This window comes from Carcharodon carcharias, chromosome 1, assembly GCF_017639515.1.
Source record: "Carcharodon carcharias isolate sCarCar2 chromosome 1, sCarCar2.pri, whole genome shotgun sequence".
Taxonomy (NCBI): domain Eukaryota; kingdom Metazoa; phylum Chordata; class Chondrichthyes; order Lamniformes; family Lamnidae; genus Carcharodon; species Carcharodon carcharias.
Window position 1 is genome coordinate 176,268,832 of NC_054467.1, and position 23,874 is coordinate 176,292,705.

Genomic DNA, 23,874 nt, shown 5'->3' on the forward strand with positions numbered 1-23,874 from the left:
TAAAAAGCCACGAGCTAAGAAATTGAGACTGGAGGCTAAGGGCTGAATTCTGCTTGCCCATTGTCACTTCGGTGAAAGCCATGGAAAGCCTAGAAAAAAATAGTACGAGCAGTGTGTCTGGCATTCCTCTGGCTCTTCTGCCTAAGTTGTTCTTCCTTCTTCTGACAAGAAAGCCAACTCCTGTGGAAATTCATTAACTATCATTATCAAGGCCACTCATTATGCTTTCATAAATTTGATTTTCAATAAAAATACCAGAATACCACCTGATAAGAATTGAATTAGGCTTCTTCAGTCCCCATAAAAATCAGTGGTCCTGATGTTATATTCAGTGTTAAACATCATAAAACGTAACAAAACAGTGTATCCTTTGAGTCACAAAGCAACACCACGAGAGATCTGTTAGTGTTTAAATGATTTGCTGAGTCAGGAATCCTAATGCCAATAACACGCCTGTAAAGTGTTATAAAAATTTAAATAGTATTAAATGCTTTAGAAAGATTTTTACAATCAAATTATAACTAATACTTGTCGTTTTTCTTTTCTTTCAGACAATTCAGTCAGGCTGCAAAGGTTAAATAAAATAATTTACTGCCTATATTCAATCTTCACAAAATCAAAGCCACATAATCTGGGCTGAATGAAAGGATAAAGGCAGAAAACTTGCATTTATATAGTACCACATCACTTATCAAAATCCCAAAGTACTTCAAAGAATGAATTAGATTGTTTAGCTACTGTTGAGAGTAAATGCAGTAGTCAACTGGACATAGCAAGCTCCCACACAGAGCAATGAAATTAATGGCTATTGCTGATTTTCTTCGACTACTGGTTGAAGGATTAATTTTAACTAGGACAACGGGAAAATTCCACACTCTTTGAATAGTGCAATGGGATGTTTAAAGTTTCTCAATCATCAGAATGGGCTTAGTTTAATGCATAATTTGAAGGACAGCACCTCTGACGATATAGTACTCCCTTAGCCTTGTACTGAACTGTTAACACAGATTATATGCTCAAATCCTTGTGTGGAGATTAAACCCACAATGCATTATGAGTCATAACTGCAACCTTTTTAAAGGTTTCAGATTTCCTCAAGGTAATGAGAATTTGAAGTCTGATATTAAATATGCAGGAGCACCAACTCCTAAAATAGTTCTGGCACAAAGTCAGACCAGCATCAGACTTGCCGCAAATCCAGTTTTTATTCCATTTAGTGAATAGATTCGGCAACTATGATCATAACCTCTTGGTATTGTAAATAACTGCTTTATCAAAATAATCTGTCAATTTTCAATAGTTTGCTTTGGACAGTTCACCCTGAATATCAAGGCTGTGTGCAGTGCAGATAAAGCTCTTAATCTCAGGTTTTTTTCTTTCTACAAATTGAAGGATGTGATGATTTAAAAAAAACTACAAATGGTTAAAAAAGCAATTAACTTTGAGAAAGAAGTGGAACAGTACAGGAGCACTCATTAAATTTAGGCAATGAAAACTCTAATGCACCTTTCTCCACTTTTGATCAACATGCTACATCACCTGTTTTTCTGTAGACAGTGGACTTGCAGGGTCCTGTTTTGATAATGAATATGATTCAACAAGCAGGATACTGTGTTTTCAGATTGCTGTTTCTCAACGAATGGAACAACTTTAAGCCAAAAGCTCCATGGAACAATACACAATTTGAACTTCAATTCGGTTTATTAGATCTGTGAATTATCCCATGATCAATATTTTTTTTCACATTGTAGTAATGTATCTTCTGATCAGCAGTGATGAAGCAGATCAATGCTAAATCCAACTGAAATCCTCATTACTACAAAAGGCCGTTACAAAGCATTAAGCAAAGTTCAAATTAGGCCAAGTCCAACAATCTGTGTTCTTGAATAAAGAAGTCCCCTCAAATTTCTTCTGGTGGGGCAGCATACTGCTTTTAATGCAGTTTATTTTTGGCAGTTTACCACAATGATAATTATACCCAAATAATTTTTATGTCTTTCTTTAATCTCTCACACATCATCATCAGACGTATCGCTGCTGCTCGTCTCGGTGTCATCATTAACAGTGGGCTTATAAGTGCTCTTCCACGTACTAAATTTGAAGTTACAAGTTAGACCATTTTTCAGAAGGCCATTTTTTCGAAGACCATTTTTCTGTAGCTGAAATTTTAAAAAAAGAGTTACATGAGAACATGTAAAAAAATGTGGTAATAATTTCTAAAACAATATCATAACTATATGGAATCTGTAAAGAATCCAGCAATAATAAATCAAAATGCTGCAACCTTAGTCCAAACATGGACTAAAGAGCTGAATTCCAGAGGCAAGGTGAGTGACTACCCTTGACATCAAGGCAATATTTGACCAAGTATAATATCAAGATGGGCATCAAAGGGAAAATTCTCCTCCAGCTGAAATCATACCTAGCACAAGGAAAATGTTTGTGGTTGGTGGAAGCCAATCATTTTAACTCCAGAGCATCTCAGCATTAGTTCCTCAGGGTAGCATCCTAGGCCTGTCCATCTTCAGCTGCTTCAATGACCTTCACTCTATCATAAGGATAGAAGTGGGGATGTTCGCTGCTGATTACACAATGTTCACTATTGTTTGCAATTCCCCAGATACTGCAGTAGTCCATGCTTGCATGCAGCACAACCTGAACAACATTCAGGCTTGGTTGGACGGAAGCAAGTAACACAAGTGCCAGGCAATGGCCATCTTCAACGAGAGAGAAACTAAACATATCCCCATTACATTCGACAACCTTACCATTGCTGAATTCCCCACTATCAACATCCTAGGGGTTAGCATTGAACAGAAACTTAAAAGGATGAGCAACATAAATACTGTGATTGCAAGTGCAGGTCAGAGTCTGGAAATTCTGCAGCAAGTAACTCACCTCCTGACTCCCCAAAGCCTCCCCATCATCTACTAGGCACAAGTCAGGAGTGTAATGGAATACTCTCCACCTGCCTGAATAACACAAGAAGCTTGACACCATACAGAGCAAAGCAGCCCGCTTGATCGGCACCCCATCCACCATCTTAAACATTCACTCCCTCCAACACCAGTACAACTGTGGCAGCAATGTGTACCATATACAAGATGCACTACAGCAACTCAGCAAGGATCCTTTAACAGCACCCTCCAAACCCACAATCTCTAGCACCTAGAAGGACAAGGGCAACAGACCACTACTTGCAAGGTCCCCTCCAAGTCACATCATCCTGATCTGTAACCAAATCACCATTCCTTCACTGTTGCCGAGTCAAAATCCTGGAACTCCCTCTCTAAGAGCATTCCTAAAATATCTACGTCACATGAACTGCAGCGATCCAAGAAGGTAGCTCACCACCATGTTGGGCATTTAAGGATGGGAAATAAATCACATAATCACACAGTGCAGAAGAGGCCCTTTGGCCTATCGAGTCTGCACCGACACGTGAGAAACATCTGACCTTCCTACTAATTCCTTTTACCAGCACTTGACCCATAGCCTTGAATGTTATGACATGCCAAGTGCTCATTCAGGTACTTTTTAAAGGATGTGAGGCAACCTGTCTCCACCACCCTCCCAGGCAGTGCATTCCAGATGGTCACCACCCTCTGGGTAAAGTTTTTCCTCACAACCCCTAAACCTCCTGCCTCTCACCTTGAACTTATGCCCCCTCGTGACTGACCCTTCAACTAAGGGGAACAGCTGCTCCCTATCCACCCTGTCCATGCCCCTCATAATCTTGTACACTTTGAACAGGTCGCCCCTCAGTCTTCTCTGCTCCAACAAAAACAACCCAAGTCTATCCAACCTCTCTTCATAACTTAAATGTTTCATCCCAGGCAACATCCTGGTGAATCTCCTCTGCACCCCCTCCAATGGAATCACATCCTTCCTATAATGTGGCGACCAGAACTGCACACAATACTCCAGCTGTAGCTTCACCAAGATTCTATACAATTCCAACATGATCTCCCTACTTTTGTAATCTATGCCTCGATTGATAAAGGCAAGTGTCCCATATGCCTTTTTCACCACCCCACTAACATGCCCCTCTGCCTTCAGAGATCTATGGACACACACGCCAAGGTCCCTTTGTTCCTCAGAACTTCCTAGTGTCACGCCATTCATCGAATACTTCCTTGTCAAATTACTCCTTCCAACGTGTATCACCTCACACTTTTCAGGGTTAAATTCCATCTGCCACTTATTTGCCCATTTGACCATCCCATCTATATCTTCCTGTAGCCCAAGACACTCAACTTCACTGTTAACCACCCGGCCAATCTTTGTGTCATTTGCAAACTTACTAATCCTACCCCCCACATAGTCATCTATGTCGTTTATATAAATGACAAATAATTGTGGACCCAGCAGAGATCTCTGTGGTATGCCACTGGACACTGGCTTCCAGTCACTAAAGTATCTTTCTGTCATCACCCTCTGTCTCCTACAACTAAGCCAATTTTGAATCCACCATCAAATTACCCTGTATCCCATGTGCATCTGCTTTCTTTATAAGTCTCCCATGTGGGACCTTGTCACAGGCTTTGCTGAAATCCATTTAAACTACATCAACTGCACTACCCTCATGTACACACCTGGTCACCTCCTCAAAAAATTCAATCAAATTTGTTATGCATGACCTCCCTCTGACAAAGCCATGCTGACTATTCCTGATCAAACCTTGCCTCTCCAAGTGGAGATAGATTCTCTCCTTCAGAAGTTTCCCTACCACTGACATGAGACGCACTGGCCTGTAGTTCCCTGGCTCATCTCTATAACCCTGACCTTGCCAACAATGCTCACATCCCAAGAACAAAAAACGATTGTGTTTGAGATAAAAACAAAAAAACTGCGGATGCTGGAAATCCAAAACAAAAACAGAATTACCTGGAAAAACTCAGCAGGTCTGGCAGCATCGGCGGAGAAGAAAAGAGTTGACGTTTTGAGTCCTCATGACCCTTCGACCGAACTGAGTGAATCCAAGAAAGGGGTGAAATATAAGCTGGTTTAAGGTGTGTGTGTGGTGGGGTGGGGTGGGGGGGGGGGGGGTGGGGAGGAGAAGTGGAAGGGGTGGTGTGGTTGTAGGGACAAGCAAGCAGTGATAGAAGCAGATCATCAAAAGATGTCACAGACAACAGAACAAAAGAACACATAGGTGTTCAAGTTGGTGATATTATCTAAACGAATGTGCTAATTAAGAATGGATGGTAGGGCACTCAAGGTACAGCTCTAGTGGGGGTGGGGGAGCATAAAAGATTTAAAAATATTTAAAAATAATGGAAATAGGTGGGAAAAGAAAAATCTATATAATTTATTGGAAAAAACAAAAGGAAGGGGGAAGAAACATAAAGGGGGTGGGGATGGAGGAGGGAGCTCAAGACCTAAAGTTGTTGAATTCAATATTCAGTCGTTTAGATATCACCAACTTTAACACCTATGTGTTCTTTTGTTCTGTTGTCTGTGACATCTTTTGATGATCTGCTTCTATCACTGCTTGCTTGTCCCTACAACCACACCCCCCCCCCCACGCCCCCCCCACCACACACACACACACACCTTAAACCAGCTTATATTTCACCCCTTTCTTGGATTCACTCAGTTCGGTCGAAGGGTCATGAGGACTCGAAACGTCAACTCTTTTCTTCTCTGCCAATGCTGCCAGACCTGCTGAGCTTTTCCAGGTAATTCTGATTGTGTTTGAGTGTCAGTAGCAGCCAAAACACTAAACTAAACATCTTTTTAAGCTGACCTCAAGTACACTAGTGGAGACAATGCATCCAGGCAGGACTAACTCGTCTTCCCCCTCCAGCTTCATTTTGGCTGAGCTTTGGCATTATAAGAGAGTGTTCATAATAGTGGAGAGAGCTGCAGTAATGTTCTATCCTTCAAACAAGTGTTAAGAATCTTAGGTGACTGAGATAAAAGAAACATACCTTTAAGAATGCAGAGAAAAAAATATTCTGTTCCTATTTAAGTAGTTTTTTTTAAAGCCATCTTCTTAAATCTATTCAGCATACATAAAGTAAATGATTTACTGCAACTCATTCCCAGCTCTCCTGCTAAATACCACTCCTGAATCTGCTAAACGTAAGAGAGGCGTGCAGATTGTCTCAACTTTTCCTTCTCTCTCCGTTGGAGAGCATCCAAATGAAAATGAAAAAAATGAGGTGGGGAAAATACAGGAATGAACATTCTCCATGCCTCCTCAGTACATGTCTGTGCACCAATCTACAGTCTAGATTTTACTGTTTAAATTGGTGATATATGGAGCGATAAAAGAGGCAACTACACTTCTGTTCCAGTTTTCAAATCTATGCTTCCCGAACAAAGTGAGAATCTAGCATTTACAAACCGTTAAGATTTCCTTCCAAATTCTGCTTTTTTGAATAAATGTCAAATTATTGTTCACCAGTATGAAACACAATATATTTTAGATTTAAACTGACATTTGAAAGGATACACTTAAAGTAGCCACACAAATAGTTCTCTCTTAGAGGGTTTTAAGATATACCCAAACATGACGGAATGCTCTGCACTAAAAAAAATGGTATCTTGATCTAAATAACTGCAAAAGAATGTTCTTGCACAGGATTCATAAATATGCATTTGATTCAATTTGCCAGTTTTATTTTCATTTTGTGGTGAAGGAGAAGTGTGGTTTAAATGTATATGATTCACCCATGTAAACTGTTCCTCAGTAATTCTGTAACAATTCCACAAAGGAGGGGAATACCATCCTGTGAATGCTATAGTACAGACAGTGCAACATCTCTGCTAACAACACGGAAGGAAGGTTGTTTTTTATAATAAGTTTTTCCAGACATTGAGAAATTAATTCAAAGTCACAACCCTGTGATCCAGAGGACATTCAAAAATCACTTGAGCTTCACCACTATACCTTTTAAATCCAAGTTTCCATTACAATTTAAGCTACATCATTCGAATTCTTTTAGTGCAAAAATAATAAATGATTCAGTTACTTGATTTAGGCAATGCAAATAACAAAGGCAAGCAGGAACTTTAATGCTTAAAAAATGAATAATCAGATCATTCAAATTGAATGTGCAAACACAACACAGACAGGAAACAGTGAAGATTGTATCATAATGTACAGGTTAGCTATGGGAAAGGACAAGGAACAATCTGGAGCAAAAATACTTAATTGGAGGAGGGCCAATTCCAAAGGGGCAAGAATGGATTTATCCCAGGTAAACTGGGAAAAATTGGCAAGCCTTTAAAGAAGTGAAGGTTCAGGAATCCTCGAAGTACATCCCCAAGAGGAGGAAAGATAGGCCAATGTTTTTTGAATAAATGTGAAATTATTGTTCACCAGTATGATGAAAGAAAAGTCAATGCTTGCTGGAGGACAAAAGGGATAGAGGATAAGATGAAGCAGGAAAAGTGGGTGTATGACAGGCATCAGATTGATAACATAAACGAGAACCGAGCTGACTATAGAATGTTCACAGGGGAAATTGAGAAGGAAATAAGAGAAGCAAAGAGATAATATGAGAAGAGACTGGCAACCAACATAACAGGGAACCCAAAAGTCTCCAAAGGCATATAAAGGGTACTAAGAGATGGGGTGGGGCCAATTAGAGACCAAAAAGAGGATCTATGCATGGAGGCATAGGGCATGGTGGAAGTACTATATGAGTACTCTGCATCTGTCTTTATCAAGGAAGTCAATACAGCCCAAGTCATATCGAAAGAGGAGGTAGTTGAGACACCTGATGATAGAAAAGGCATTAGAAAGGCTGGCTGTACTTAAAGTTGATAAGTCACCAGGATCAGATGTATCCCAGGATGCTGAGGGAAGTAAAGGCAGAAAATTGCAGAGGTCCTGGCCATAATCTCCTTTGATACAGGAGTGGTGCCAGAGGACTGGAGAACTGCAAATGTTACACCATTTTTCAGAAAAAAAGTGAAAGGATAAACTCAACAACTACAGGCCAGTCAGTTTAATCTGGGTGGTGGGAAAGCTTTTAGAAGAGACAATCCAATTAACAGTCATTTAGCAAAATGTGGATTAATTAAAGAAAGTCAGCACAAATTGTGTTTAACTAATTTGATTGGCTTATTTCATGAGGTAACAGGCAGGTTTGATGAGGGTATTATGAACCCTGTGGGGGAACCACAAACCAAAATAACTAAATTTACCAAACAACCACAACTGAAGAAATACCAATAAGTTATCATTTTTTATAACTTCTATTTTAACATGAATCAGGACCAATGCAAATTAAACATGAATTAGCAGAAAAGTAATACTTCAAATAAAAGGGTAAATTTCACTTTAAATGGTCAATATAACAAAGAAATCTCTTGCACAACCACCCCCACAGACATGTAACACCAGGTGCAGTTTCAAAGTTTTCTAACTCTGCCTCTGGTACACAGGATCTCTCTCTTCTCCACTCAGTTGATTTGGCCCTAGAGTTGCACTTACCAACAGCCATAATCCATCTGAGGTCACAGGAAATAGTCATCATCTTAACATCACACTGCTGTAGAACCTCCTTAGCTAGGTTGATGACTGTCTCAATAGCACACATTCCCAGAAACTCCTTTAATAAACCCCATTAAACCATTTGGTGGATTCTGGCAAATCTGAACTAACAGCAACAATAACATTATCCAATTCGCAATCCCTGCTCTAATCCGGTCTTTGACATTTTGTTCTGTTTAACTGTATAAAACACACAGCTCCTTGTAAATATGCCTTTGCTGTTCTCCCCTCTGCTGCAGCTCTCCTTTGTTCTCTACAGCAGAAGCTTGTCCATCTTCCCTGTGACTTGCAATACAGCTTTTTTGTATCTTAACTTCCTTCCTGTCAGTACTGTTTCCACGTCAAAGGTCACCAGGTCACATGGACCAGTATTTATTATCTGAGAAAATTACAATTCATCCCAATACAATTGATGAAAACTCTTAAGAGTCCCTTTCAAATATTCTTAAAAATTAAATGACAAATTTTAGTGTACTGCTTCCGGGACAAAAGTTGTCACACTTCCCTCTTGGAAAAAGGAAAGCTTTACTGTAATAAAGTCTTCTTTATAGAAGTGTTCAACATACAGCAAACTTGACATTCTAAACACTTAGCATATTGCATATTACACAGGTAACAACAATGATAATCATATTTAGAAAACAAGCTTCATTACAAATAGTGTTATTTTACAATCTTATAAAACCTAATACGTTCACCTGGCTTTAAGACGCTGTTACCATCCTTTGTTTTTTAAACTCTTGACAGGGCATCCGCATTTACATTGGCCCTAATCTCCCATTCAGAGTCAGAACCCCTATTTCCAACCCTGAACCGACAACAAAGTTCACATTTACCTTCCTCAGATTTTTCAGGGTATTCTTCCAATGGAAGATCTGACTCAGTGCAGCATTCCTCGCAGAGAGCAGTGGAGAGAATCTGAGCAGAAACCGTGCCCCTTTTTACAGCAACAGCTGCCATATTCTGTAAGTAAAGAGTTTAAATGTCCCAAAGCTTCTTTGAAAAGCTACGGAGAGAAAATAAGTGGCTAAGTGGTGAGGCTGGGTAGGTTAAGTGGGTAAGAGAGCAGGGGAGTGAGGCGGTAGGGTGGCAAGGGGGAGTTAGCGTGGCAGGTGGGTAAGTGGGTAGGAGGTTGTCATGTTGGGAGGGATTGTTAGGTCGTGTTGGTGGAGGAGGCAGGAAGTCAGATGGTGGGAGCTAGTCAGAGCAGGTAGTGGGGTTGGTTCAGGTTGGGTTGGGAGGGGGAGAAAGTCAGCTGGTGGGTTGGGTCAGATGGGTGTTGGGTGGTGGGTATTAGTCAGGTCAGGGGTCAGTGAGAAAGCAATTAGGGGGTCAGTTCTGTAGTTACACAAGGGTTAGGCTAGGTTTTAATCTGTCAAACATTTCCGGGGTAACTATCCAGGTAAGTAAATTGGAACTGTTTGAAGTTACTGTCGTGAAATCAGAGTCAGAGTCAGAGAAATTCACGGAGGGTGCCAGGGAATTGCCCATCGAAAGTTCAAACTTCTCGGGCAATCCCCACAAAGTCCTTACGTTGAGGCTTTCAAGGGGTCCCATAGCACATCTTCCAGGCTACGTCTCGTCTCCAACTATTTGGAGATCCAAAGATCTGGCCATGGTTTTGACTAGCATCATGAACAATTTTTGTGAATGGCTGCAGCCTCAGACTACACCGAAACAGCCATTGGTTCTTGGTTTTAAACATTTCTGAAAAGCCATTACAAGACTTAAAGCTTCCTTTTTAACAAATGAGTACTTTCTTTGACATTTGTCAAGCTTCCTAGAAAAGTAGATAACCTGCCATTCTATGCGAGCATAATCTTGGAGCACAAAAACACAAGAAATAGGAGGAGTAGACCATATGGCCCATCAAGCCTGCTCCGCCATTCAATGCAATCATGGCTGTTCTTGAGTTTCAACTCTATTTCCCCACCCACTCCCCATATCCCTTAATTCCCTGAGACACCAAAAATCTGTCTTCCCAGCTTTAAATGTATTCAACGATGGAGCCTCCACAACCTTCTGGGGTATAGAATTCCAAAGTTCATAATGCTTTGAGTGAAGTAATTTCTCTTCATCAGTCCTAAACGATTGGCCCCTTATTCTGAGATTGTGCCCCCTGTGGTTTAAGCTCCACAACCACAAGAAACAATCTCTCGGCGTCTACCCTTTCAAGCCCCCTCAGAATTTTATATGTTTCAATGAGATCACCTCTCATTCTTTTAAACGCCAGAGAAAAGGAGCCCAATTTACTCAGTTTCTCATCAAAGGACAACCTCCTCATTCCAGCAACCAATCTAGTGAACCTTCACTGTACCGCCTCCAATGGCAAGCATATCCTTTAAATGTGGAAACCAAAACTGCGCAGCATTCCAGACGTGGTCTCAACAAAATCCTATACAACTGTAGCAAGACTTGTTTATTCTTGTACTCCAATCCCCTTGTAATAAACACCAACATGCCATTTGTCTTCCTAACTGCTTGCTGCACCTGCATGCTAACTTTCTGTATTCCTTGTAGAAGCATACCCAAGTCTCTTTGAATATCAACACTTACAAGTTTTACACCTTTTAAAAAAGATGCTGCTTTCTGTCCTTACGACCAAAGTGAATAACTTCAGGCTTCCCTACATTATACTCCATCTGCCATCTTGTTGCCCACTCACTTAACCTGTTTATATCTCTATGCACGCTGTGTCCTCCCCACAGCTTACCTTCCCACCCATCATCAAATGCAGGTACATTATTCTCTGTCTCTTCATCTAAGTCATTAATACAGATTGTAAATAGATGAGGCCCCAGCACTGATCCTTGCAACATTCCACAATTCATTGCCAGCCAACTTGAAAAAGCCCCATTAATGCCCATTCTCTGCTTACTATCCCTTAACCAATCATCTATCCACGCTAATATATTACCCCCAACCCCATGAGCCCTTATTTTGCCTACTAACTTTTTGTATGGCACCTTATCAAATGCCTTTTGGAAATTCAGGTATACTACATCTACTGGTTCCCTTTTATCTATCCTACTCATTACATCCTCAAATGACTATAAATAAATTTATCAAACAGGATTTTCCCTTAGTAAAGCCATGTTGACTGGTTAGGACATATTATGCTTTTCCAAGTGCATTTTAAGACTTCCACAATAATTGGTTCCAGCACTTTCCCAAAAACTGGTGTTAGGCTAACTGACCTGTAGTTCACCGTTTTCTCTCTCCCTCCTTTCTTGAAAAGTGTTGTAAAATTTGCCAACCTCCAATCTAATGGGACCATTTCCAAATCTAAGGAATTTTGGAAAATCATAGCCAACACATTCACTATCTCTGCAGCTATCTCTTATAGAACCCAAGGGTGTAGGTCACCAAGTCCAGGGATTTGGTGGATTTTAGTCCCTCCAGTTTCTTCAATACTTTTTCTCTGCTGATAAGTTCCTTAATTTTTCACTTTTTGTAGCCCCTAGATTACCCTCTATTTCTTCTATGTAACTTGTGTCTTCTACTGTGAAGACAAAATATTTCTCCAGTGCCTCTATTTCCTCATTCCCCATGGTAATTTCTCTTGTCTCTGATTTTAAAGGCCAACATTTATTTTAGCTGCTCTCTTCCTCTTTATATACTTTTAAAAGCTCTCACAATCTGTTTTTATATTCCTGGTGAGTTTACTCTCATATTTCTATTTTTTCCCTTTTTATCAATTTTATGGTGGCCCTCTGCTGGTTTCCAAAACATCCTCAGACTTGCCACAATTTTTGCAATATTGTAAGCCTCTTCTTTTAAACCAATACTATCTTTATCTTCCTGAGTGAGCCACAGATGGGTCTTTCCGTGAGTTTTTGTTTCTCATGGAATGTATTTGTGAAGATTTTGAATTGTTTCTTTAGCCAGTTCTCCCCTCAGACCAATGTAATTGGCTTTGTTTAAATTTAAATTTCTTGTTGTGATTGGAGTATGCCACTTTCAGACTTCATGTGGAATTCAATGGTATCATGATCACTATTTCCCAGTGATCTGTTACTATGACATTACTAATTAGCCCTGCTTCATTACACAATATTAGATCAAAAATAACTTTAATCAGTCAGTTCCACAATGTATTGCTCCAAGAAACTGTCACAAAACCATTCTACAAGCTCATCTTCTGGATCACTCTTGCCAATTTGATTGTCCCAGTCTATATGAAGATTAAAGTCCCTCACAATTATTACATTTCCTTTGTTGCAAGCTCCAATAGTTTCTCATTTAATGCTCTGCCCAATGGTAGAACTACTGTTAGGTGCACTATAAACCACTCCCACGAGTGTTGCTATTCTCACCATTCCTAATTTCCAGCCATACTGATTCTACTTCATGATTTTCTGAAGCCAGATCATTTCTGACTAATGTCCTCATGTCATCCTTTACTATCTGAGCTACCCCTCCTCCTTTGCCATTCTGTCTGCCTTTCCTAAATATTACGTACCCTAAAATATTTATTTTTCACCCTGATCACCTTGTAACCGTGTCTCTGTAATGGTGATTAAATCTAAATGATTTATCTCAATTTATGCTACAAGTTCATCTACCTTATTGTGGATGCTTTGCACATTCAAATAAAGAAACTTTAATTTCAATTTTTCACTTCTATTTCTTGCAGTGTCCTTATTTGCCAATGTACAAATTTTGTTATAATCTCTGTTCCTTCTTGATCCACTCTGCATGTCTTTACCCACATTGCTATAATGTTCTGATGCCTTGACTTTTCTCTGTGGATTTCTAAATCTCCCTTCACCCGAGTCCTCTCTACTCTCTGTTAGTTTAAAGCCCTGTCCACAGCCCCAGTTATACGAATGGCCAGGACACTGGTCCCAGCCCAGTTCAAGTGGAGCCCATCCTAACAGAATATCTCACTCTTTACTGAGTACTGATGCTAGTGCCCCATGAATCAAAACCCTTTCTTTCCACACCATCCTGAGCCATGTGTTTAATTTTCTAATCTGCCTGACCCTATGCCAATTTACGTGTGGTTCAGGTAACAATCCAGGGATGATTACTTTTCATGTTCTGCATTTCAATCTGGTCCCTAGCTCCTCAAATTCTCTTAGCACATCATCATTCCCAGTTCTACCCATGTTGTTGGTTCCCACATGGGCCTTACAACTGGATCATCCCCTTTGCACTCCAAATTCCTCTCCATCCATGAGGGGCTGTCCTTAACACAGGCACAGGGCAGGAACACAGCTAGCGGAGCTCCCGGATGCAGAGAATAGTATCTATCCCTGGCTATACTGTCTCCTATCACTACCCCATTCCTCTTCACTCCCCCACTTGAATGGCATCCTTCCATGGAGCCATGGCCAATCTGCTCATCCACCTTGTAGTCCTTTTCCTCATCCACACAGGTAACACACACCTTGTATTTGATGGAGAAAGTCAGGTGCTGAGGTCCCTCCATCACTACATGCTGGTTCCCCATACCTGCCTGACTAGCAGTCACAATCTCCAGTCTTTGAACACTGACCAACTCTAAAGTTCTGCCCAACCTAAGGGGTGTGACTGCCTCCTAGAACAAAGTGTCCATGTAAATCTCCCCCTCCCTGATGACCCGCAATGTTAAAAACTCAGATTGCAGCTCAGCAACTCTGCGCCAAAGTCGCCTAAACTACGTGATTGTGACAAAGGTAAACTATTCATCCTTGTCCTACTCAACCTGTGCGCAGCCTTTGACATGGTTGACCACACAATACTTATCCAATACCGCTTCACTATTGTTCAGCTGAGTGAAATTGCATATACCCAGTTCAATTCTCATCTAATTGTAACCAGTGTGTCACTTGCAATGGCTTCTCATCCTGCTTCTGGACCACTGCTGCTGGTGCTCCCCAAACCTCTATCCTTGGCTTCCTCCTATTTCTCATCTACAAACTGCCCCTCAGCGATGCCATCCTAAAACCAGCATTAGTTTTCACAAATACACTGACCTAGCTATACCTCACCACCACCTCTCTCAACCCTTCCTCGGTCTTTAAATTTTCAAGTTTCTTATTTGACATCCAGTGCCAGAGTGTGAAAATTTCCTAAAATTAAACATTGGGAAGATTGAACTATTACTTTCAGCCCAACAACAAACACTGTTCCCTAGATCTATTGTCTCTCTCCCTAGTAACTGTCTGAGGCGAAACTGGACTGCCCATAACTTTGACATCATATTTGACTCAGAGATGGGCTTCCGGCCACATATCAGCACCATCACTAAGACTGCCTATTTACAACTTTGTAACATCACCCAAGTCTGTGCCGCATCAGCTCATCTGCTATTGAAATCCTCATCCAAGCTCGGTTACCTTGTGCACTCCTGGCCAGCCTCCCATATTCTACCCTTCATAAACTTGAGGTCATTCCAAATTCTGCTGTCCATGTCCTTACTTACACCAAATCCCATTCACCCATCACCTATGCGTGCTAATCTACACTAACTCCCATTCAATCAATGCCTCGATTTTAAAATGCTCATCCTGTTTTTCCAAGGCCCTCCACTGCCTCATGCCTCCCCCTCTCTGTATTCTCCATCAGCCCACAACCCTCCAAGATATCTGTGTCCCTCTAAATCTGCCCTCTTGAGCACCATAATTTTAATTGGCCCACGACTGGTTGGTGCAGCCTTCAGTTGCATAGCCCCCCTAAGTTCAGGGATTTCTCTCTAAACTTCTTACTCTGCACCTTTCTTTTCTCCTTTAAGATACTCCTTAAAATCTACCTCATTAACCAAGCTTTAAGCCATCTGCCCTAAGACCTCCTTATGTGGTTCAGTGCCAAAGGTTGCTTCATAACGCTCCTGTAAAATGCCAAAAGATGTCTTATTACGTTAAAAACTCAATATAAATACCAAGAGAGCCCAGATATTTTTTCCAACTCTTAAGCATCCAGTGCAATAAGTATGGACTTAGGAATATCTGTCAGAATGTTCCAGAGAGATCTAGAATTCTGGAATATAGATATAGCTAAATTAAAAGTTGCTGGTAAAAGCTGAACTAACTGCTTGGGCAGCACAAACATCCAAATGCCAGGACTGTAGTGATGGACGAAAGCCAGCACAAGATAAGCAACTGCACCTCACTTTCAAAAAACACTGGATAAAAGTGTGACACCTTTCAAATTGAGGAATGGAATGTGAATACACAGGGTTTGTTGCTTTTTAAATCAACTATAAAGGTTTTCATAAGAGTTGGAAAAACAGTGGCGACCAAGAATCCTTTTCATTAAAAAATTGTGGTTTTTTTTCTCATGTCCACACACTTTATCACCTTGCAGGATGGTGAGATGTAATAGAAGAATTCATGGGCTGACTTACAGTCTGTCAGGTCGCAACACAAACAGTGTTTCCATTGCCACCAGAATCTTTACACCAGCCAATTGGATAGCCAGCTTTATATGGCGCAAGGCAATAATGGGCTTCTAAAGGGGAATGGAGGGACACCCACCAAACCCGTTAATATAGCTCGGTTCCGAAATTTGGAGCCAAATCTCTGTTTGCCACATGTCACGTATGTCTGCAGTGGGGATCGAGTGCTGCACATTCTGACACTGACACAGAAATGCTACCAGCAGGTCAAAAGCTCGCTCCCAAAATTGACAGCCCTCCAAATTGATGTTTTCAGAATTTTGCCAATTTGGCATATACCGGTTACTAGGTATTTGATCCATTTAGTATCCAACAAGATACATAACTAAAAAGGCACAGCAATTTTAAAGAGGGGGAAGATGGGGGAATAAAAGGGTCAGAGAATAGATGCAATTCTGCTTATTACTGAGCAGAACATTGTTACCTGTTCACTGATTGCCTGGAATTCCCTCATCTCATCCTCTGTTAATGGAGCACAAGTTTCATCATTTTCACCTTCTTCCTGCCAACCCATCTCTTTAAGCAGCCTAGAAATAAAACAAAGTATTTAGTAGAATAATGCTGCATTACAGGTCATTGTACCATTCTGAAGGAAATCCAAGTTCAAACATTTAGTGCATAATATTCTTCACTACCATTTGAAGGTCCATTTTATTATAAGTATAATGGCCCCAAATCAGAATTCCAGTTCAAGGTTTGTCATTCAACAGTCAGCTGCCATCAGTTGTTTTCAGCATTATCTAGATGATGTCAAGTCAGAATTGTAAAGTCCGCATGAACACAATGCAAACTAACAAGCCTAATTATCGAATACAATTTTTTCTCCAGGTGCACTAAACACTGAATTATTCTGTTTTCTTAGCAGATACAAATATTGTATGCCATGAGTGTATATCTGAAATGGTAAACAATGTAATTGGGAATAAACCAAGGCGATAGGAAAAGAATCACTGGATGGTTATGACCATGACAGTTACAGCTCAGAAGGTGCAATTGTGATAAAGAGGGTGTAAAAATCTTTTGAGATGGAAAGAAAGCATCCACATAAGAGAGAAAAAAAAGTATCTGTATTAAATTGGGGGTGGGGGGGGGAGAGAATCAAATTCTACAAACATGCCTAAGTACTGTAAACAATACGACTCTCAAAAGCAAATGAACAAGATACCGGGATGGAAATTGCATTTAAAGCAGCTGGCAGCATAATGTCCAGGTCCTGCTGGAGATTGTAGGATGTAACTTTCCTAACAACTTGTAATTTTTACTCCTATGCAGTTTTGCTGCGTCTAATCAATAAGACAAATTGAAGTTTCAAATTTTAGAAGTATGTCTATATGATTTTATACACATACCTATGCTCAGCTTCCAGTGAACTTGATAAAATATTAGATTGGGGGAATGCTGATGGGCGAATGGCTGTCTGGGATAGAGCTCGAGCATTTCCATTCTCCCTACGATCACCATTTTTATCAAAATTTCGGTTTTCATCTCTTTCTTGATGAGTATTCTTGCTTTGTTGCATGCTAAACATTTCATAATCCTGCAGATGGTAGACCAAGACAAATAAAAACAAATCTTGCAGACCAGCTGTTTGCTAATATTTATTTCTTGAATAAACAAAGTACACTCTGGTGTGTTGCAAAACTTCGAATTTTTAAAGTTACACATTGATAGTGTAACAAGTTTCATAGGTAACCAAGCATTTTACTTTAAAAACAAACAACTCAGGACAAAAGATACCCAATGCCATTTGTAGCACAAGAGTATATGATGCAAGCCTTTGTCAATAACGATTTCTATTTAGAGAAGAAAACATAATTCTATCGGGTGATGGAAAATATACTCCCTCAAAGTAGATGGAGGAAAACCAATAATTAATTTGAAATAGATACACCAACATCTACTGATAACAGTGAGCCATGGCTCAAATGATGGCACTCGCGCCACTGTGTCAAAAGGTTCAAAATCCAGACCAGACACTTAAGCACAAATTTCTAGGCTGACACTCCAATGCAGTACTGAGGGAGTGTTACACTGTGGGTTGTGCCATCTTTTGGATAAAATGTTAAATCGAGGCCCTGTCAGCTCTCTCAGGCGGACATAAAAGATCCCATGGCACTATTTCGAAGAAGAGCAGGGAAGTTATCACTGGTGTTCTAGATGATATTTAGCCTCAATTGATATCACTAAAACAGATCATCTGGTCAATATTACATTGCTGTTTGTGGGAGCTTGCCGTGCACAAACTGGCTTCCATATTTTCTACATTATAAAAGATTGCACTTCAAAAGTACTTTTTCCACTGTAAAGCGCTTTTGGATATCCTGCATTCTTTCTCAAAGGTATAATCACAGGAAGTAAGGGAAAGTCCTATACCCCAACATAAAATATACTCCACTCTGCAGCACACCAGTAAGGTGTAAAATTAGCTGCATACCCTTCTTGATTAGTCACCTCACCACACAAAGTTATTGGGATGAAAACTAAAGATTTAAACAGTACACATTGAATGTGGATCAATAATGCAACTACGACCTTCAAAAGGGACATTTCGCCTCTCTCATTGGTAAATTGGAAGGTGTACACTAGAATTTTCAGCACCTTGCACTCCAAATTCTTTTCACAGCCTTTGTTTAATCTTCCTGGTCAACCCTCACCCGATTTCCTAACAAGCAATTATGCCAAGAATTTTCTCTGAGCTGTTCCTGCTCTGCCAAGGAAATTCACAGCCATAATCCTTTTTTCAAAGTTCATTAGCATTAATACAAGCAATCACAAAGGTAGCTTAATTATGGTTTTATACTTCCAAGCTAAATAAATTACTAAAATCATATTAGCCGATGAAAATATTTACTAAATTAAACCATAAGGTATGTTCTATGCATAATGAAGACCAAGTTAAGCAGACTCAAGTTCATTGCTGGTTTATTTTCCTGGAAATTAAATTGTGCCGTATTTTGTAAACTTTTTTAAAAACCCATGTTTCATTGATTTGTAACAGAGTACCAAAAGAAAAGTCCAGCATTTGTTAGTACAGGTCTGGCAACTGTTAATAGGGGCATTCACTTTCACAATGAATACCTGGCTTCAGTTTGGAACACAAAGAGCTGCAGTAGTAAGCGAGGGGAAGGTGAACAATTTGTTATTATATTGCCTTAAATGTAATAAAACATTCCAAGACATTTCAAAGAGACATTATAAAACAAAATATAACATTGAGTCTCATAAGGAGATATCAGGGCAGATGACCAGAAGTTTGGTCAATGAGATGTTTTAAGAAGTATCATAAAGAAGGAAAATGAGGTATAGGGAGGGAATTCCAGAGCTTGGGTCCTTGGCAACTGAAGGTACAGCCACCAATGGTGGAGCAATTAAAATGTGGGACGCTCAAGAGGCTGGAATTAAAAGAGCGCAGGAATCTCAGAAGGTTGTAGGAAATTACAGAGATAGGGCAGGATCAGACCATGAAGGGAGGTGAAAACAAGGTTGAGAATTTTAAAATCGAGGCATTGTTTAACCAGGAGCAAGTGTAGGTCAGTGAGCACAGGATTGATGGGTGAATGTTGTGTGTAGGGCACAAACAGCAGAATTTTGGATAACATCAAGTTTATGGAGGGAAGAATGTAGGTGGCCAGCCAGGACTGCGCTAGGATAGTCATGTCTAGAGGTGACAAAGGCACAGATAAGGGTTTCAGCAGTGGATGAGCTTAAGCCAGGTGGGTACCGGCAATGTTACTAACGTGAAATAGATGGTCAGTGATGGCGTGGATATATGGCTGAGAGGTCATCTCAGGGTCAAATATGACACTGAGGTTACGGACAGTCTGGTTCAGCCTCAGACCAGGAAGAGGGATGGAATTGGTGATGGAGTTTGCGGCAGGGTCCAAAAACATTAGCTTTGATCTTCCCAATATTTAATTGGAGGAAATTTCTGCTCATCCAGTACTGGATGCCGGATGTGCAGTTTGAGAATTTAGAGAACATGTGGAAGAGTCAAGAGAAGCAATGGTGAGGTAGAGCTGGGTGTCATCAGCTTAAATGTGGTAAATGATTGTGTTTTTGGATGACGTCACCGAAGCACAGCATTTAGATGAGAAATAGGAAGGGGGGGGCCTCAAGGATAGAACCCCAGAGGTAACTACGCAGGAATGGGAAGAGAAGACATTGCTGGTGATTCTCTGCCTACTATTAGATAGATAAGAACGGGACCAGGCAAGTGAAGTCCCACCCAGCTGGGTAAGGCTGAAAAGGTGTTGGAGGAGGATGGTGCAATCAACTGCGTCAAAGGCTACAGGCAGGAGGAGGACAAGAGGGATAGTTTGCCTTTGGCAAAGTCACATCGGATGTCATTTATGATTTTCATAAAAGCAGCTTTGGTTCTGCAGCAGGGACAGGAATCTGATTGAAGGGATACAAACATGGGAGTTCCAGGAAAGATGGGCATGGATTTGGGAGGCAACATGTTCAAGAACTTTGAAGAGGAAAGGGGGTTTGGAAATGGGTAGTAGTTTGCAAAGATAGTGGGGTCAAGGGATTTTTTTTGAGGAAAGCAGTGATGCCAGCAGACTTCAAGAGAGGCAGAGGAGAGAAAATTAACAATGTGAATTAATAGAGCAGCAAGGAAGGCAAGTTGGGTGGTTGGTAATTTAGTGGGAATAGGGTTGAAAGAGCAGGCGATGGTCTCACGGAAAAGATGAGTTCAGAGAGGGCATGAGAGGAAGTGGGAGTGGAAAAAGAAAGTTCAGGTCTTAAGGTGGGGGAAGCCTTAAAGTTTGGCCCAGTGGGTTATGGGAAAGGAGGGGCATAACAGAAGCAAAAAATAAAAACAAAAAACTGCGGATGCTGGAAATCCAAAACAAAAACAGAATTACCTGGAAAAACTCAGCAGGTCTGGCAGCATCGGCGGAGAAGAAAAGAGTTGACGTTTCGAGTCCTCATGACCCTTCAGCAGAACTGATTTTTCTTTACAAGGAAAGGGGTGAAATATAAGCTGGTTTAAGGTGGTGGGGTGGGGGAGAGGAGAGAAGTGGAGGGGGGAGTGTTGTTGTAGGGACAAGCAAGCAGTGATAGGAGCAGATCATCAAAAGATGTCACAAAGGAACAAAAGAACACAGAGGTGTTGAAGTTGGTGATATTATCTAAACGAATGTGCTAATTAAGAATGGATGGTAGGGCACTCAACGTATAGCTCTAGTGGGGGTGGGGGTGCATAAAAGATTTAAAAATAATGGAAATAGTTGGGAAAAGAAAAATCTATATAAATTATTGGAAAAAAAAAGGAAGGGGGAAGAAACAGAAAGGGGGTGGGGATGGAGGAGGGAGCTCAAGACCTAAAGTTGTTGAATTCAATATTCAGTCAGGAAGGCTGTAAAGTGCCTAGTCGGAAGATGAGGTGCTGTTCCTCCAGTTTGCGTTGGGCTTCACTGGAACAATGCAGCAAGCCAAGGGCAGACATGTGGGCAAGAGAGCAGGGTGGAGTGTTAAAATGGCAAGCGACAGGGAGGTTTGGGTCATTCTTGCGGACAGACCGCAGGTGTTCTGCAAAGCGGTCGCCCAGTTTACGTTTGGTCTCTCCAATGTAGAGGAGACCGCATTGGGAGCAACGAATACAGTAGACTAAGTTGGGGGAAATGCAAGTGAAATGCTGCTTCACTTGAAAGGACTGTTTGGGCCCTTGGAAGGTGAGGAGAGAGGAAGTGAAGGGGCAGGTGGGCATGGGGAGGTGCCATAGGTGGGGGTTGAGGAGTAGGGGGTGATGGAGGAGTGGACTAGGATGTCCCGGAGGGAACGATCCCTACGGAATGCCGACAGGGGGTGAAGGGAAGATGTGTTTGGTGGTGGCATCATGCTGGAGTTGGCGGAAATGGTGGAGGATGATCCTTTGAATGCGGAGGTTGGTGGGGTGATAAGTGAGGACAAGGGGGACCCTATCATGTTTCTGGGAGGGAGGAGAAGGCGTGAGGGCGGATGTGCGGGAGATGGGCCGGACACGGTTGAGGGCCCTGTCAACGACCATGGGTGGAAAACCTCGGTTAAGGAAGGAGGACATGTCAGAGGAACTGTTTTTGAAGGGAGCATCATCGGAACAGATGCGACGGAGGCGAAGAAACTGAGAAAATGGGATGGAGTCCTTACAGGAAGCGGGGTGTGAAGAGCTGTAGTCGAGGTAGCTGTGGGAGTCAGTAGGCTTGTAATGGATATTGGTGGACAGTCTATCACCAGAGATTGAGACAGAGAGGTCAAGGAAGGGAAGGGAAGTGTCAGAGATGGACCACGTGAAAATGATGGAGGGGTGGAGATTGGAAGCAAAATTAATAAATTTTCCAAGTCGCGATGAGAGCATGAAGCAGCACCGAAGTAATCATCAATTTATATAGGTTTTTCTTTTCCCACCTATTTCCATTATTTTAAAATCTTTTATGCCCCCCCACCCCCACTAGAGCTGTACCTTGAGTGCCCTACCATCCATTCTTAATTAGCACATTCGTTTAGATAATATCACCAACTTCAACACCTCTGTGTTCTTTTGTTCCTTTGTCTGTGATATCTTTTGATCATCTGCTCCTATCACTGCTTGCTTGTCCCTACAACAACACCTCCCCCTCCACTTCTCTCCCCCCCCCCCCCCCCCCCCCCCCCCCCCCCCACCCTACCCCCCCCCCCCCCCCCCCCCCTCCCCCACCCCCACCACCTTATATTTCAACCCTCTCCTTGTAAAGAAAAATCAGTTCTGCTGAAGGGTCATGAGGACTCAAAATTCAACTCTTTTCTTCTCTGCTGATGCTGCCAGACCTGCTGAGTTTTTCCAGGTAATTCTGTTTTTGCATAACAGAAGCATCTGATCAGGTGGTCTCAATCTGAGGGACACAGAAATCCATAAGCTCCTTGCACTTGTCATTGGAGGAGAGAGTGGAGAAGATGGGAAGAGGAATTTAAGACGATGGTTTACAAAAGAGAAGAAGCCAAGGGTTAACTTTGTATTCCAGGTGATCCTGGAATAATTTTTGCAGATGAGTGCTTTATGGCGATCTAGCCAGATCTGGCAGTGAATGGTCAAACTACTTGTGCACCATAGCCATTGAAGTCTGCATCCCTTGGAATTGAGAGGGTAGAGACGAGGGCCATACCAGGGGAATGGCCAGCATGAAAGAGAAAGGAATGTTTTTATTGGGTATTGGGAAATTAAAAGGTTACGAGGGTGCAGTTGAGCAGGCTGGTAGTTGCAGGAATGTCATAGTGAACAAAAGTCCTAAGGTGAGACAATAGAAAATTTGAGAGTGCCATCTAAGTAAGTTGGGTGAACAGTTGTTTTTCCAGCTGTGGATACAGAAGGAAGTAGGGCCTTCTTTGTTGGGGGGGTGGGGGGAGGTATGAGACAGGGGAAGCAGGATACGGGCGGAGAGCAATACAAGGAAGTAATCAGAGATGGTCCTAAATCTATGAACACTCACGGGAATGCTCTCCTTCATTGGCAGAGGTGTAGAATATATAAGTAAGGATACAATGTTGGAATTGTATTAAACACTGCTGAGGCCACAACTGGAGTATTGTGTGCAGTTCTGGTCACCACATTACAGGAAGGACGTAATAGCTCTGGAGAGAGTGCAGAGGAGGTTTACAAGAATGTTGCCAGGGTTAGAAAAGTGTAGCTATGAAGAGAGATTGGATAGGTTGGGGTTATTTTCCTTAGAACAAAGAAGGCTGAGAGGTGACTTGATTGAGGTGTACAAAATTGAGGGAATAGATAGAGTGGACAGGATAAAATTCTTTCCCTTGGTGGAGAATTCTAGGGGACATAGATTCAAGATAAGTGGCAGAAGGTGTAGGGGGGGCATGAGGAAGAACTCTTTTACGCAGAGGGAAGTGAGTGTCTGGAATTCGCTGCCCAAGTTGGTGGTAGAGGTAGAAACTCTAAACTCTTTTAAAAAGTACCTGGATCTGCACCTAAAGTGCTGTAAGCTGCAGGGCTATGGGCCAGGTGCAGGAA

General features: G+C 41.5%; 1 protein-coding gene across 3 annotated transcripts in view; it reads right to left on the reverse strand.

Annotated features, from left to right (window-relative positions):
- Positions 1 to 1,682: 1,682 nt before the first annotated feature.
- LOC121283038 (vasculin-like) overlaps positions 1,683 to 23,874 on the reverse strand; it is a 224,055-nt gene continuing 201,863 nt past the window's right edge. For all 3 annotated transcript variants that reach the window (XM_041197025.1, XM_041197014.1, XM_041197004.1), the window contains 3 exons: positions 17,240 to 17,427; positions 16,315 to 16,417; positions 1,683 to 2,159 (listed from right to left, as the gene is read on the reverse strand). In XM_041197025.1, coding sequence (XP_041052959.1) covers positions 2,010 to 2,159; positions 16,315 to 16,417; positions 17,240 to 17,427 — 441 coding nt within the window. In that variant the 3' untranslated portion in view covers positions 1,683 to 2,009. The remainder of the gene's footprint in view (positions 2,160 to 16,314; positions 16,418 to 17,239; positions 17,428 to 23,874) is intronic.